Below are 13,284 nucleotides of genomic sequence, written 5' to 3' on the forward strand. Positions count from 1 at the left end.
AATAATCGGCATCGGCGTTGAAAAATCATAATCGGTCGACCTCTAATAGAAATGTTGTGCAACATGAGCTTATAGGAACACTTATTTCATTCCATGATTCAACCAGCTACAAGGAGCTGTTTCTCGCTGTGCAAAAGGTGAACCTATTGCAATCACACTCTGAATGCCAGGGCTCTCATGAAGTGTTTGATTAGATTATCGATTGATTTTTGCATTGATGTCAGAATGATTAGAGGGACAATAGAGCGCTAGCTGTTAGCAAGTTTGGTAGGCTACTAATGACTATCAGTGGCATCACAGTTTTGGAGAAGACTAGTTATCGTGAATCAAGGGTGAAATGTAATTTTTCTGCAGTCATAACTTGTGACTGCCGGTGTGGTGGTAATACAGTCAACGTAAAATCCCTAAGCATAACACTTTAATAATAAAATAAATCTAATCTTACAGTGTAATGACTGAGGGAACTACTGACAGTGGGTACCATGTCTCGTGTGAGCTGCTGGATGAAGAAGAGGGTCTTCTTGAGCAGGGTGAGTCCAGTGACCATGTCCCCCTCTGAGCCATCTCCCTGTGGGCTCAGGTCGTCCAGATCATCCAGCCTCTCGGCCCCGGGACACAGGTACCCACTGAAGGACAGGGACTGGACCCCCAGACGCTCTGCACTGTCCTGCCGCGCACACAGGAACTTCACCATCAGGAACTGGGGAGGGGGGGGGGAAAGAGAGTCACTTCACAGTTATCAGTGTGAGTGTTATATAAATGTGAATGGTGGGACTATTCTTACACTGTTAAAACCTGTTGTGGATAGGGGGCAGTATTTTCACAGCTGGATAAAAAAACGTACCGATTTAATCTGGTTACTACTCTTGCCCAGAAACTAGAATATGCATATAATTAGTAGATTTGGGTAGAAAACACTCTAAAGTTTCTAAAACTGTTTGAATGGTGTCTGTGAGTATAACAGAACTCATATGGCAGGCAAAAACCTGAGAAGATTCCATGCAGGAAGTGGCCTGTCTGACAATTTGTAGTCCTTCTGTTGCATCTCTATCGAAATTACAGCATCTGTGCTGTTACGTGACACTTTCTAAGGCTTCCATTGGCTCTCTAAAGCCTTCAGAAAGTGGAATGACGTGTCTCCTGTCTCTGGGCAGATAACAGGAGCAGAGTTTGTAAGTGGTCTGCCTGGGGACAGAGAGACTGGAGATGCACGTTCACGAGACCGACATTTTTTTCTTCCCCTCTTTGAATGAATACAACGTTGTCCAGTTGGAATATTATCGCTATTTTACGAGAAAAATAGCATAAAAATTGATTTTAAACAGCGTTTGACATGCTTCAAGTACGGTAATGGAATATTTTGAATTTTTTGGTCACGAAATGCGTTCGCGCGTTACCCTTTGGATAGTGACCTGAATGCACGACCAAAACGGAGGTATTTGGACATAACTATGGATTATTTGGAACCAAAACAACATTTGTTGTTGAAGTAGAAGTCCTGGGAGTGCATTCTGACGAAGAACAGCAAAGGTAATCCAATTTTTCTAATAGTAATTCTGAGTTTAGGTTGCCCCGACGTTGGCGGGTGTCTGAATAGCTAGCCTGTGATGGCTGAGCTATGTACTCAGAATATTGCAAAATGTGCTTTCGCCGAAAAGCAATTTTAAAATCTGACATAGCGTTTGCATAAAGGAGTTCTGTATCTATAATTCTTAAAAGAATTGTTATGTATTTTGTCAACGTTTATCGTGAGTAATTTAGTAAATTCACCGTAAATTTTCAGTGGGTATGCTAGTTCTGAACATCACATGCTAATGTAAAAAGCTGGTTTTTGATATAAATATGAACTTGATTGAACAAAACATGCATGTATTGTATAACAATGTCCTAGGAGTGTCATCTGATGAAGATCATCAAAGGTTAGTGCTGCATTTAGCTGTGGTTTGGGTTTTTGTGACATATATGCTTGCTTTGAAAATGGCTGTGTGATTATATTTGGCTGGGTACTCTCCTGACATAATCTAATGTTTTGCTTTCGCTGTAAAGCCTTTTGAAATCGGACAATGTGGTTGGATTAACGAGTCTTGTCTTTCAAATGGTGTAAAATAGTCATATGTTTGAGAAATTGAAGTTATAGCATTTGAGGTATTTGTATTTCGCGCCACGCTCTACCATTGGATATTTAGCGAGGCGTTCCGCTAGCGGAACGTCTGTCCTCAACAGGTTAATTGATTGATTCACACAATTAACATTACATATTGGGAAACATAGTAATATCTGATTTCTGCACATAGATACTCTTATTTGATTGGTAGATGGGGAGGAGAGGGAGGAGCAGGGGAGTGAGGGGTGTTGAGTGTCAGAGAGAGAGAGTATTGAGGAGTGGTTGAATGAGAGGAGTGAGAAACAATAATATGGACAGGGCAGAGAGTAATAGTAAAACTAGAAATAAATGAGAGATAGAGTGCGCGAAAGAGTGTTGAGTACCTTTGCAACGCGACACGTCTGCAGTTTGATCTCCACATCGTTCCAGTCATCCTCCAGCTCAAACCAGCCAATGGGCTCATCCTCCGCCTGCAGTGGAATCCTCAGACTGCAAGGTAGGTCACATGACAAACCAGGGGTCAGACAGTCATATGGAACTGTCACATTCATTCATATGGAACAGGTCACTATACTGACTGTAGTTCAAGGCCTCGTTTTATACCAGACCTTACGAACATGGGTAGGATGTCTGGTGCATGAGACTACTGTACTACTGACTTACTACCGAGTTAAATCCAGAAGAAAATAAATAGGCAGTTTATCAGGGTTCAACAGGTACCACTCCGGGGAGGTCCTTACTTGTCTTGCACAAACTCCTTGTAGTCCTTGTAGTTCCAGGAGTCATACTTCTTAAACCTCTTGAAGTGTTTTTCTGCATCAAAGGTGTCTCCTTCACTGTAGGCAAACACCAGGCCACACTTTGCTCCAATGGCACCTTTACGGACCTGTTGAAAAACACAGGTAGATTGAAGCAAACAGCGAATGGTAGGGAGCAAAAGTGCAAACCCTTGCTTGAGTGTTAACACACACTATACCACAAATACACTGAAAGAAAATGCTTAATACTCCATGAGAACCCCATTGCTGTGAACACCAATGCACTATTGCAAGATTTGAACACTACACACACTCACTTTAATCTTCATCTGAGTGACCTGGAAGTTGCTCTGGTCTTCTGTAGACAGGATCACGCTAGCTCTCTTCTTACCACTTTCTGTAAGAAACCCTGTACAGAACATTAGAGCAACTGATTAAGCATGCAAACTCAAACATGCACATACTTGGAGAGCGTGAACGAGAGAGAGAAAGAGACAGAGGAGAGAGAGACTGCAGTAACTATACCGTCTCCAGTGGCGGCGGATTCAGTCAGCATGTTCTCTGGTCCCGACTTCTCCTCTTTGCCCTTCACATCACAGGCCTGCAGGTGCAACTGAAGGTTCTTCCCTAGAGTAGGGCACAAGACACACAATCACTTCAGAACAGCCATATCTAAAGGCGATGGTCGCAAACCATTTGTAATCTAACTAGGGTTGCAAAATTCCCCAAATTCACAGGTTTTCTAGAAATCCTGGTTGGAAGATTCCCGGAATCAGGAGGGAATCTACGGTAAATTCAGAATCCTCCAACCAGAATATCCAGAATCCTCAAATTCTGCAACCCTGAAGTTTTCTTGTGTCCCACAAATACATTTCTATCCAGGAACTAGCGTCTACACGCGATTCAAAAAGAATCATGCTTGATCCTGGCCCAGCATATTGGAAACACTGTTCTAAAGCATAATCACAGCACTATAGCCAGAATTGTCTGGTTAGCAGCCCATTGTCTCAACTACTACGGCCATACTGCTTCCACTCCTAATGGTATGGTTGAAAATGACCACTTAACACCTGCATAAGGGACATAGTAGATAAGGTAAGTGGGGTTGGCTGAAGACTGGGACAAGGATACTGTAAGTGGGGTTGGTTGAGTTTACCGTTGCGGTAGAGCAGGCGCAGTCTGACTGAGGCCATGGAGGAGATGAGGGACGAGGCTCTGTACTCTGCCTCCAGGTGCTCACTGATACCAGACAGGGATTGGAGGATCTTAGCCACACTGCCCCGGGCCAGGGCAAAGGCCAACAGGGTCAGTTCTGCATCAGGGGTCACACAGCAACTACAGGGGGATGAAGAGAGAAAGAGGAAAAAAATGGTGTGAGGTTGAGAGTGATTGAGTGCAAGACAAACAGAAAGATGGTGAGTGGGTGTGAGATATACGTAAGATAGAGTGCGCGAGAGAAAGAGAGTAAGCGGGTGTGAGATAGTGTGTGAGGGAGAGAGAAGAGAGAGAGGGTGTGCATGTCTACATGCGAGAAATAGATAGTGAGAGAGTATTCACAAAGAGTCAAGGTAATACAGAGAATATCACCACTCAATCAATGTGCTGATATCTGTACAGACACACTCATACACATGGATTTTGTATAGTAGATACAGTATGTGATGGTAGAGGCCTGAGGGAACACACTTAACGTGTTGTGAAAAGTGTTATGAAATGTAATGTCATGTAATATTTGTAATTGTATATAACTGCCTTGATGTTGCTGGACCCCAGGAAGAGTAGTTGCTGCCTTGGCAGCAGCTAATGGGGATCCATAATAAGTCAAATAAAAAATACAAAATGTCAACATAATCATGTAAGCATAGTAGTCTCTCTGGGCTCTGAGATTATCAGCATAGTGAGGTCAGCGTAATCACAGGATCTATGCATTATTCTGCTCTTCTCATTTCAATGTTTTTATTGTCAGTCATACTCATTATATAGTTATTACTACTATAGACTTACTCTGCTATTCTGAGCAGGAACCCGTCCACCTCCTCAAGGATGTTCATGGAGAAGAACTTGGGGAACTCAGTGGACGACGGCGTTAAGGACAGTGGTGGCATGTGCTTTAAGGCTTTTCTACGAGGCGGGAACAGAAGATAGCAAGCTCTTAGACACAGTGCCACAACAAAAAGTCAAGTCAAAGCATTCAATTACTGGTGACAAAAGTGAAATACTGTAGAACATCTTCATAATCATGACAACTAGGAGTTGTTCCTGGTTAGGTCAAGTGGTCAGAAAAAAACTCCTGGCCCTAATGATGTGCATGCAATAGACCCATTCATAACATCAGAGCCCGTATCCACAAAGCCTCTCAGAGTAGGAGTTTCACCTTTTAGATCATAATGATTAAAAATATATAGGGACAGGTGGGGGGACCTGATCCTAGATCAGCACTCCTACTCTGAGACACTTTGTGGCTATGGGCCCAGACCCCTAAATAAGCATGACATAGCACCCTTCCATAACCCTGTCTCTAGTTGGTACTCACTGTGTGCTCTGTAGGACAGTCTGTGCCAGGACAGGGTTGGTCTCCATTGAGGCTGTGACCAGTGATGTGAGCAGTGACAGGTACCAGATAGCCGAGGCATCTGACACAGACACCTCTTTACTCTTGGTGATCTGGTAGCCCAGGGTCTTCAGCCCGTGGATCCGCGTGTCACAACCATCACTCAGGCACCGCTTGATGTTGATCTGGATGTCTGGAGGCCACAGAGTGGAATGATTTGAATGGCGAAGGATAGGACAGAAATACTTTACTAATCCCGGAGGGTACATGTCTTTAGTTGGCACACTGAACAAAAACATATTAAACTAAAAACTCTGTCACTAATTGGTCACCAGGGGTGGTCTACGGCCTGATGAATTTAGTAATAAAATAAATAAACACATCTAAAACTAGATAGAAAGTATGCAGAAATTATCATGGATATACGTTTTGAAATAACTGCTATTTTTCCCCAATGAATTTCAAAATCCCGATGTGGCCCTTGAGCCAAAAAGTTTGCTGACCCCTGATGTATACTGTATTCAAATTCCAGGGAGAATCGATTTCAAACAGAAGCTTAACCAGTGAAGCAGACTTTTAGCCTCCCCAAAAGACTACCTGGAGGAACTAGATGAATTGAGTAGTGTGTAATACAGTAGGAGCTTTCACATTAGACTCATGATCCGGGTGGATTGCACCCACATCGATCTGCATCATTCTTTTCTGGAGTGAAAGGCCCTAGTGACTGACTCAGAGGTGAAAAGTTAGGTCCAGACAGACAAGCAGACAGACAGGCTGAGAAGAAATGTAGGCAGGCAGACAGCGACTGACTCACAGGGGTGAGTGATGTTGGCGTTCTCCAGCAGGGCCACGTAACCTGTGACGTTGGAGGGGATGCGGACATCCTTGATCTCCTGCAGCGAGCGCCGGTTCTTGCCCACGGCCACCGACACCAGCTGGGGCATGTAGCTGTGGTCGTTGGACGCCACTGCGATGGCCAGGCGACGCAGCACCACGTCCGGCTTCATCTTCAACCTGAAAATACGACGATAAGGTAAAATTAAAAGTAGGGCCCTGAGTTTAACCTGAGAATGTGACTTGATCAGATCAAACTCATTGCCCTAAACATGACACTTTAGCCTGGACACAAGGAAATCAAACAACATTTGAACTCAAAGATAATAGTGTACTCCTCATGCAAATCAAACATTGCACAGAAGCTGGATTAAAAAAAAGGAGCCGAACAAAAAAGGAAAACGTTACATATCTACTTACTGTTTACTGCTTAAAATTTTAAAAGAAATTAAACTACAGAGGTACATTAGAAAGCAGCCACAGCTCCCTTTCAAACTGGTTGTGAACGCTTGGATCTAACCCTGATTAAAAAGCCATGCTTATTAGCTGTTGTCTCTCACCTTATCCAGTGTGAGCGTGCACTGCCGTCTGACTGCCAGAAGGTCACAGTCTCTCCGTTGGTCATCTTGTGGATGTCCGCAGCATTGGATGAAGCTTCTATGAAGTTGTAGCACTGTGTGACCACCTTCACTTTATCCACCTCTGGGTCCCGGTTCAACTCTGCCCTGTACTGGATGTCTAAGTCTGGGAGGAGGGAGAGAGGAGAACCAGAGAGGCTCAATGAGACAGACTGAGGTGTTGTTTCATTGTGAATAAAGAGTAAACTAGTATTACATGACATGCAGGATCTGAACATGTGTGTAATTGTTAGTACAAGGCAATCTCCTTGTGCTACTTTAACAACATTCATGTTCCAAGAGTGTATTCTATCGATATTTTATAATACTTTTACCTTTCTCCTTCTGAAGGAGGAACTCTAGGAAGTCCTGCACCACGGTAGACCTCATGGTACAAATGCTGTTGTATCCCTCTAGAACAGGGAAAGGGATGGCACTACTAGGAATACGGTTCCTGTGGAGGAACTTCAGGATCTTTGAGGCATGCGCTCCCAACCGGTCTTTGGACTTGGAGAATATGTCAACGAATCCTAAAATAAAGAGAGAAGATAAACGTATAAGATTTATCATGCTGTTAGTGAACACAGAAATCCCTTTTACTACATCTTTGCTTATCCGTCTCTCCTCTATGCCCTCCGCCCCTATCCTTTCCCCCAATCTTCCTGTCGCAACTCTCCACAATGTACAGAATACCCACCACAATATAAACTCCCCATTAACCTATAACATACATCAGTATCACATTGGGTCTGTTCCTACCTGGGGTTAGGGTGCATGCCTGGAGTTGTCTGATCACGTGACTCAGCTCTCCCTGTAGATTGGCCCCATTGGAGTTCTTCAGAGCCATCAGCATGTTCTCAACGTCCACCACTCCATCTCCCTCTGCGTCAAACTGACCAAAGGCCTAGAGCAGGGATAGAGAATCATGAGAAAAACACTCAAATTCATAGGGACATAGACATTCAACTACGTAGGTTTTTCACCTCTGCTTCAGTCTACACTAGGACGTCACCTGGGTGAAGGGGTTAGGAGAGAAGCTAATATTTTTGACACACTGACCTGAGGTGGACACATTACCAATGCCTTGACCCCACTGGCCTTTACAACAATCCTCCTAGGAAAGGCCTGACACCTGTCAGCTCTGGATAAAAGTGACATTGACCCTAGAACCAAAACATGGAGCTATTTGATATCTGCCTATGCTGATAATCTGTTATGAGATTACACTATAATGTTTTTTCTCTCTCTGTCAAACCAGACCGGTATACTGTTTCTATGGATTGCGGATGTTACTGTGAGTCAGGATTCCATTGCATTCTGAAGCATGCCTTCCCTGCCACAGGCATACAATGTCCTACCTTGACAGAGATAAAAGGCAAAGCTATTCATTACAGAGCAGGTCCTATTCATATATTAACTCGTGACAGAAAACGTAGCTAAAAGTTCTACAAAAAGAACAATGCAGTTTGTTGTAGATAGAGCAGAAAAGAGGAAGGTTTGGCATCAAAATATCAATGGTCACTGATAAACGTAAGGGTCTGACAACACATAATGTCCCTTTATGGCTCGAGGTGTCGTGACACACTTATTGCTTGGCATGGGTTAGTCAGAGGACATGTAACCAGGCCTACAATGTAAACAAACCACTTTCAGCCACTCAGCTGTGAATCACATAATGGTGGACGCTCGCTCTTTCTATGATAACATTGAGGTATAAGAAATATTGTGGGCTTTATATTATGGTAGTTATCGCGGAAATACTGTACCTCCTCGCACTCATCTCGCGGAGCGTCTCGGCTCTCGAGCATCTCGCAAAACTGTTCCACATTTACAGACTCCTCTCCCCGGCTCAACCGGTCCTCGAGCCACCGCACCAGGACGCCCTCATTCCCGGCCAGGACCGACTCAGGAATGGCGACCCCCGAGTCGCTAATGCGGGCCGCCGCCTCCCTCAGTTTGACTTGCTCTAAAAGCACCCCGGGGGTAGGTGGTCCGCAGCCCGGCACTGGAGGGTTATTCGATCCCCTTCCACTCCTTCCAGAACCAGAGCCTCCACTGTTTGCAACGCCGACGCCCGTGGCCGCAGAGGCCGGACTGCCTTCCGCGAACCCGGGGCTCTCGGCTTCGACATCCTCCTCGTCCCCACTACCACCTCCGCAGCCGCTCTCTGCGTTTCCCATGTTGTATAGCGGCCTCTGGCTTTCCTAAAATTCGTAGAGGTCCGCTTGGAGACAGTTTTGTAAACGGGATTGAAAAATCCACAGCCCTTTCCAACCTGTGTTCTTCCGTTTCGTTCCACTACCGCATTGACGTTCGGTACGTGCCCTACTAGTTCGCTCGCTACGTCATCAGAAACTTTGGACCCAATGGGCGGAGGCGTACGTTCTAGGCCCGGATCATGAAATAGCGTAAATGCATATACAAAACACTATTTGATGTAGGCCTATTCTTATATACAACTATTCATGATATAGCTGCAGTACAAAACTCTCATATTCCATATTATACCGTGCATTGCTGAACGTGCGGACACCAAGCCAAACCAGGGAGCTATATAAGCAGATGGTTTGTAAATCTGCACTGATGTGAGCATGCGCTGTGGATTAAACGCATACCCGGAAATAAAAATACAGAAACGGCGATTATTTTTTAAACATGTTTAAATAATTGACAAAATGTAACGGCACATGACAAGGAATAGCTGAGGTGCGAAGGCATCGGCATAATGCTAGGGTTTAACATTTCATTTATTTGTGTATTAGTGGCAATACTAATACCACCGATAGAACAATGAGAACATCTTTACTATTACTACACCAGGACTGGGCCCACATCACTGACGATGCACCACCTGTGCAGCGCATAACCAAAGAGGAGTTATCTCTGTACAGCGGAGAGAACAGCAGGGGCCTTTACCTGTCCATCCTATAATGTTAACATATTTTGCACAACTCATTTCATATGTATATACTATATTATATTCTACTGTATATTAGTCTATGCCGCTCCGACATTACTCGTCCAAATATGTATATATCCCTTTCCTTGAAATGTGTGTGTATTGTTGTTTAATTGTTAGATCTTACTTGTTAGATATTACTGCACTGTTGGAGCTAGAAACACAAGCATTTCGCTACACCCGCAATAACATCTGCAAAACATGTGTATGTGACCAATACACTTTGATTTGATCCTAGGACAGGTGTTCGATGTAGAAAAAGGGATGAAGCACTATGGACCTAGCGGTGGTTATAATTTCTTTAGAGGTGATTTTCTCTACCGAGCTAGCTAACATAGTTGACTGCATAGGCTAGCCAAAAATGACTCCATTTGAAAGTTGCATCATCTTATCCTTTAAGGCTTTAAAAGTGTTCTTACACTGAGTTTTGAACATTCAAAGCAACTGGGACGCATCCGTGGCAGGCATTGTTGTCACCTTAGCTTGCAACATAACTTTTCGTGATAGGAACCCTGAGCACCACCAGCAATCAGTCTACACCACTGAGCACACACCCGTTGTTTCTATGACAACTGACTGCTGTCTGAACACATGCAAATCCAATTTGTTACTTGTCTCTTGCTGTTTCGGACAGTCAGTATTCCAAAACGGATTTAAAAAAATATTTGAGCTTTAAGGCCTGCAGTGAGAACAAGCATTAAATGTACATAAAAACATGCACAAGATTATATAACAAATACACTTCAAAAGATACACACAGATTTTGGCAGACTTGTGAATTCATTTTATGCTGCATCTCTGGCCTTTGTCACTGGGGACTTTACAGATACCAGTCTGACTGATGATGTGTCCAGTCTGACCTCTACTCAGGTGGTGTCCCTGTAAGACTGGCTGACCTATCACAAGGACTACAAGCCTATGGGTGGGTATCAATGCCTGTAGGCCATCGTATCTTCATACAAGGGTCCCATGCATGGTCCATTTGACCAAGGAACTTTTGTCATTGATACTAGCACAGTTGATATTATTGCACTCAATACTAGCCTGGGTACCAGTCTGTTAATGCAGTCTTGCCAACTCCTTATGGAATTGTGATGCATTTGCAAGCAGTGGAGTGCAATGATACTTATTGAACAGATGGGTACCCAGGCTAGTTCATTACATACGTGAAAATAAGGTTCAAAGGCCCTCGCATACAACCCGAGAACCGAGTTTGGAAAACCATGTGTTAACCCAAAAGGGCAATAATATGCAGAGAATCCTTTGACAGTTGTGAGATTCAAGTCCTCCCTCTGTGATATGCTGCAGGCAGACTGGTGGGGGCAGTTCTACAGTGACGGTGGAGAGCCCACAGAGGCCCTACTGCAGGTGGAGGCAGCCCTCAAGGACCAAGCCCAGGCTGAGGAGTAACACCTCCCAGCCTGCAACTCAGAGTGGAGTGCTGCCAGGAGAGGACGGGTCTGGTGCTCCACCAAGAGGTACTGACATCATGATGCACAGAGAAACTTTGTGCATGTTTGACATTGCAGTCGGCAGTGCAGGCGACTACCGACTGATTGATCTACAATTCACCCTGAATCATAACTACTCTTTTATTATTTGTAGATCAGTCAGTAACAATCAACAATATACCATGGATTTGATGTTCTCGACCACGGCCATTATATTTACTAGCCTTAGGTTGATGGTGGCAATGTGTACAGGCCCTAACATGCTGAAGGATATCATACACTAGGTGGCGCTAACGCAAGCCTAAATAACGTTAATTGTTGCCTCCTATCAACTAGTATGGACAGAAGCATTCACAGCCATCATAGAGATGGGCTCTGTGAAGGCTTGGCCATCTCACACAAGGACTATCTACAAGGGCCTATATACTGTTATCTAAAACTTCAAGAGTTCTGAATTAGAATTACTGGGTATCTGATTGTCAGTTTGAAGATAACCTCTGTTGAATGGTTTCTGTTCTTTATGCATGTACATTTTAGTTCAATTAATATGCAATATGTCAACTAATTGCAAGTGCAAATGGCCAAATACTGTACACTCAATAATTAGGAATAGAAGGGAAATGTTTAATACCACACTGAACCAAAATAAAAATGCCACATGTAAAGTGTTGGGCCCATGTTTCATGAGATGAAATAAAATATTCCAGAAATGTTCTATGCACAAAGGTAACGCATCCACCTAATGCCAAGATAATCCATCCACCTGACAGGTGTGGCATATCAAGAAGCTGATTAAACAGCATGATCATTACACAGGTGCAACTTGTGCTGGGGATAATAAAAGGCCATTAATGTGCAGTTTTGTCACGACACAATGCCACAGATGTCTCAAGTTTTGAGGGACCATGCAATTGGCATGCTGACTGCAGCAATTTAATGTTAATTTCTCTAGCATAAGCCGCCTCCAAAGTCATTTTAGAGAATTTGGCAGTATGTCCAACCAGCCTCACAACCGCAGACCACATGTTTGGCATCTTGTTGGAAAGCGGTTTACAGATGTCAATGTTGAGAACAGAGTGCCCCATGTTGGCGTGGGATTATGTTATGGGCAGGCATTAGCAACGGACGAGCACAAATGCATTTTGTCGATAGCAATTTGAATGCACATAGATACTGTGACGAAATCCTGAGGACCCTTGTCACGCCATCACCTCATATTTCAGCATGATAAAGCACGGCCCCATGTCGCAAGGATCTGTACACAATTCCTGGAAGCTGAAAATGTCAAAGTTTTTCCATGCCCTGCATACTCACCAGACATGTCACCCATTGAACATGTTTGGGATGCTCTGGATAAACAGCATGTTCCAGTTCCCGCCAATATACTTCGCAGATACATTGAAGAGTGGCACAACATTCCACAATCAACAGCCTGATCAACTCTATGCAAAGGAGATGTGTCGCACTGCATGAGGCAAATGGTGGTCACACCAGATACTGACTGGATTTCTGAGCCATGCCCCTCTTTTCAATTCAGATAATAAAAATGCATTGGTCACATACACATGGTTAGCATATGTTAATACTAGTGTAGTGATATGCTTGTATTTTTATTTGGGGGGGGGGTCTGAACAACAGACACATATCTATATTCCCAGCCATGTGAAATCCATAGATTACAGCCTAATGAATTTATTTCAATTGACTGATTTCCTCATATGAACTGTAACTCAGTAAAATATTTGAAATTGTAATGTGTATATATTTATTCAATACGCCACACACAAAAAGAAACATGTTTTATAAAACATGTTTGTACTTCAACTAACTGGTAATTGTCAGAGGATATTCATTTGTGGTTAAGACAAAGGACAGGAGCGAACATGTGTTATGAAGTTGTACTAAAACATGTCTTGGATTAGCTGATTTTAGCAACACGGGTGTATTTAAATACACTAGCATTGCTCCCAATTGTAATAGTTTGCACAAAAACAGTCCCCGGGAAGCTAG

At 43.6% G+C, this 13,284-nt stretch overlaps 1 protein-coding gene and 1 long non-coding RNA gene across 7 annotated transcripts in view; one reads left to right on the top strand and one right to left on the bottom strand.

Moving 5' to 3' along the window:
- The window catches only part of zzef1 (zinc finger, ZZ-type with EF hand domain 1), a 55,376-nt gene extending 46,179 nt beyond the window's left edge, over positions 1 to 9,197 (bottom strand). For 2 of the 6 annotated variants that reach the window (XM_029690346.1, XM_029690344.1), the window contains exons 1-13: positions 8,631 to 9,197; positions 7,624 to 7,768; positions 7,200 to 7,394; positions 6,808 to 6,991; positions 6,228 to 6,427; positions 5,396 to 5,606; positions 4,867 to 4,983; positions 4,019 to 4,197; positions 3,388 to 3,489; positions 3,180 to 3,271; positions 2,845 to 2,990; positions 2,488 to 2,593; positions 482 to 700 (exon numbers count right to left, since the gene is read on the bottom strand). In XM_029690346.1, the coding sequence (XP_029546206.1) occupies positions 482 to 700; positions 2,488 to 2,593; positions 2,845 to 2,990; positions 3,180 to 3,271; positions 3,388 to 3,489; positions 4,019 to 4,197; positions 4,867 to 4,983; positions 5,396 to 5,606; positions 6,228 to 6,427; positions 6,808 to 6,991; positions 7,200 to 7,394; positions 7,624 to 7,768; positions 8,631 to 9,044 (2,310 nt within the window). In that variant the 5' untranslated portion in view covers positions 9,045 to 9,197. Of the gene's footprint in view, positions 1 to 445; positions 701 to 2,487; positions 2,594 to 2,844; positions 2,991 to 3,179; positions 3,272 to 3,387; positions 3,490 to 4,018; positions 4,198 to 4,866; positions 4,984 to 5,395; positions 5,607 to 6,227; positions 6,428 to 6,807; positions 6,992 to 7,199; positions 7,395 to 7,623; positions 7,769 to 8,630 lie in introns of all 6 variants that reach the window. The other 4 variants (XM_029690345.1, XM_029690343.1, XM_029690341.1 and 1 more) reach the window with 2 other exon arrangements.
- Positions 9,198 to 9,484: 287 nt separating this feature from the next.
- LOC115148448 (uncharacterized) lies at positions 9,485 to 11,941 on the top strand. Its single transcript, XR_003866676.1, has 2 exons — positions 9,485 to 10,745; positions 11,132 to 11,941. It is a non-coding gene; the product is annotated as an uncharacterized LOC115148448 (long non-coding RNA).
- Positions 11,942 to 13,284: the final 1,343 nt, after the last annotated feature.

The sequence above is a fragment of the Salmo trutta genome, chromosome 15 (assembly GCF_901001165.1).
Source record: "Salmo trutta chromosome 15, fSalTru1.1, whole genome shotgun sequence".
NCBI classification, from domain to species: Eukaryota; Metazoa; Chordata; class Actinopteri; order Salmoniformes; family Salmonidae; genus Salmo; species Salmo trutta.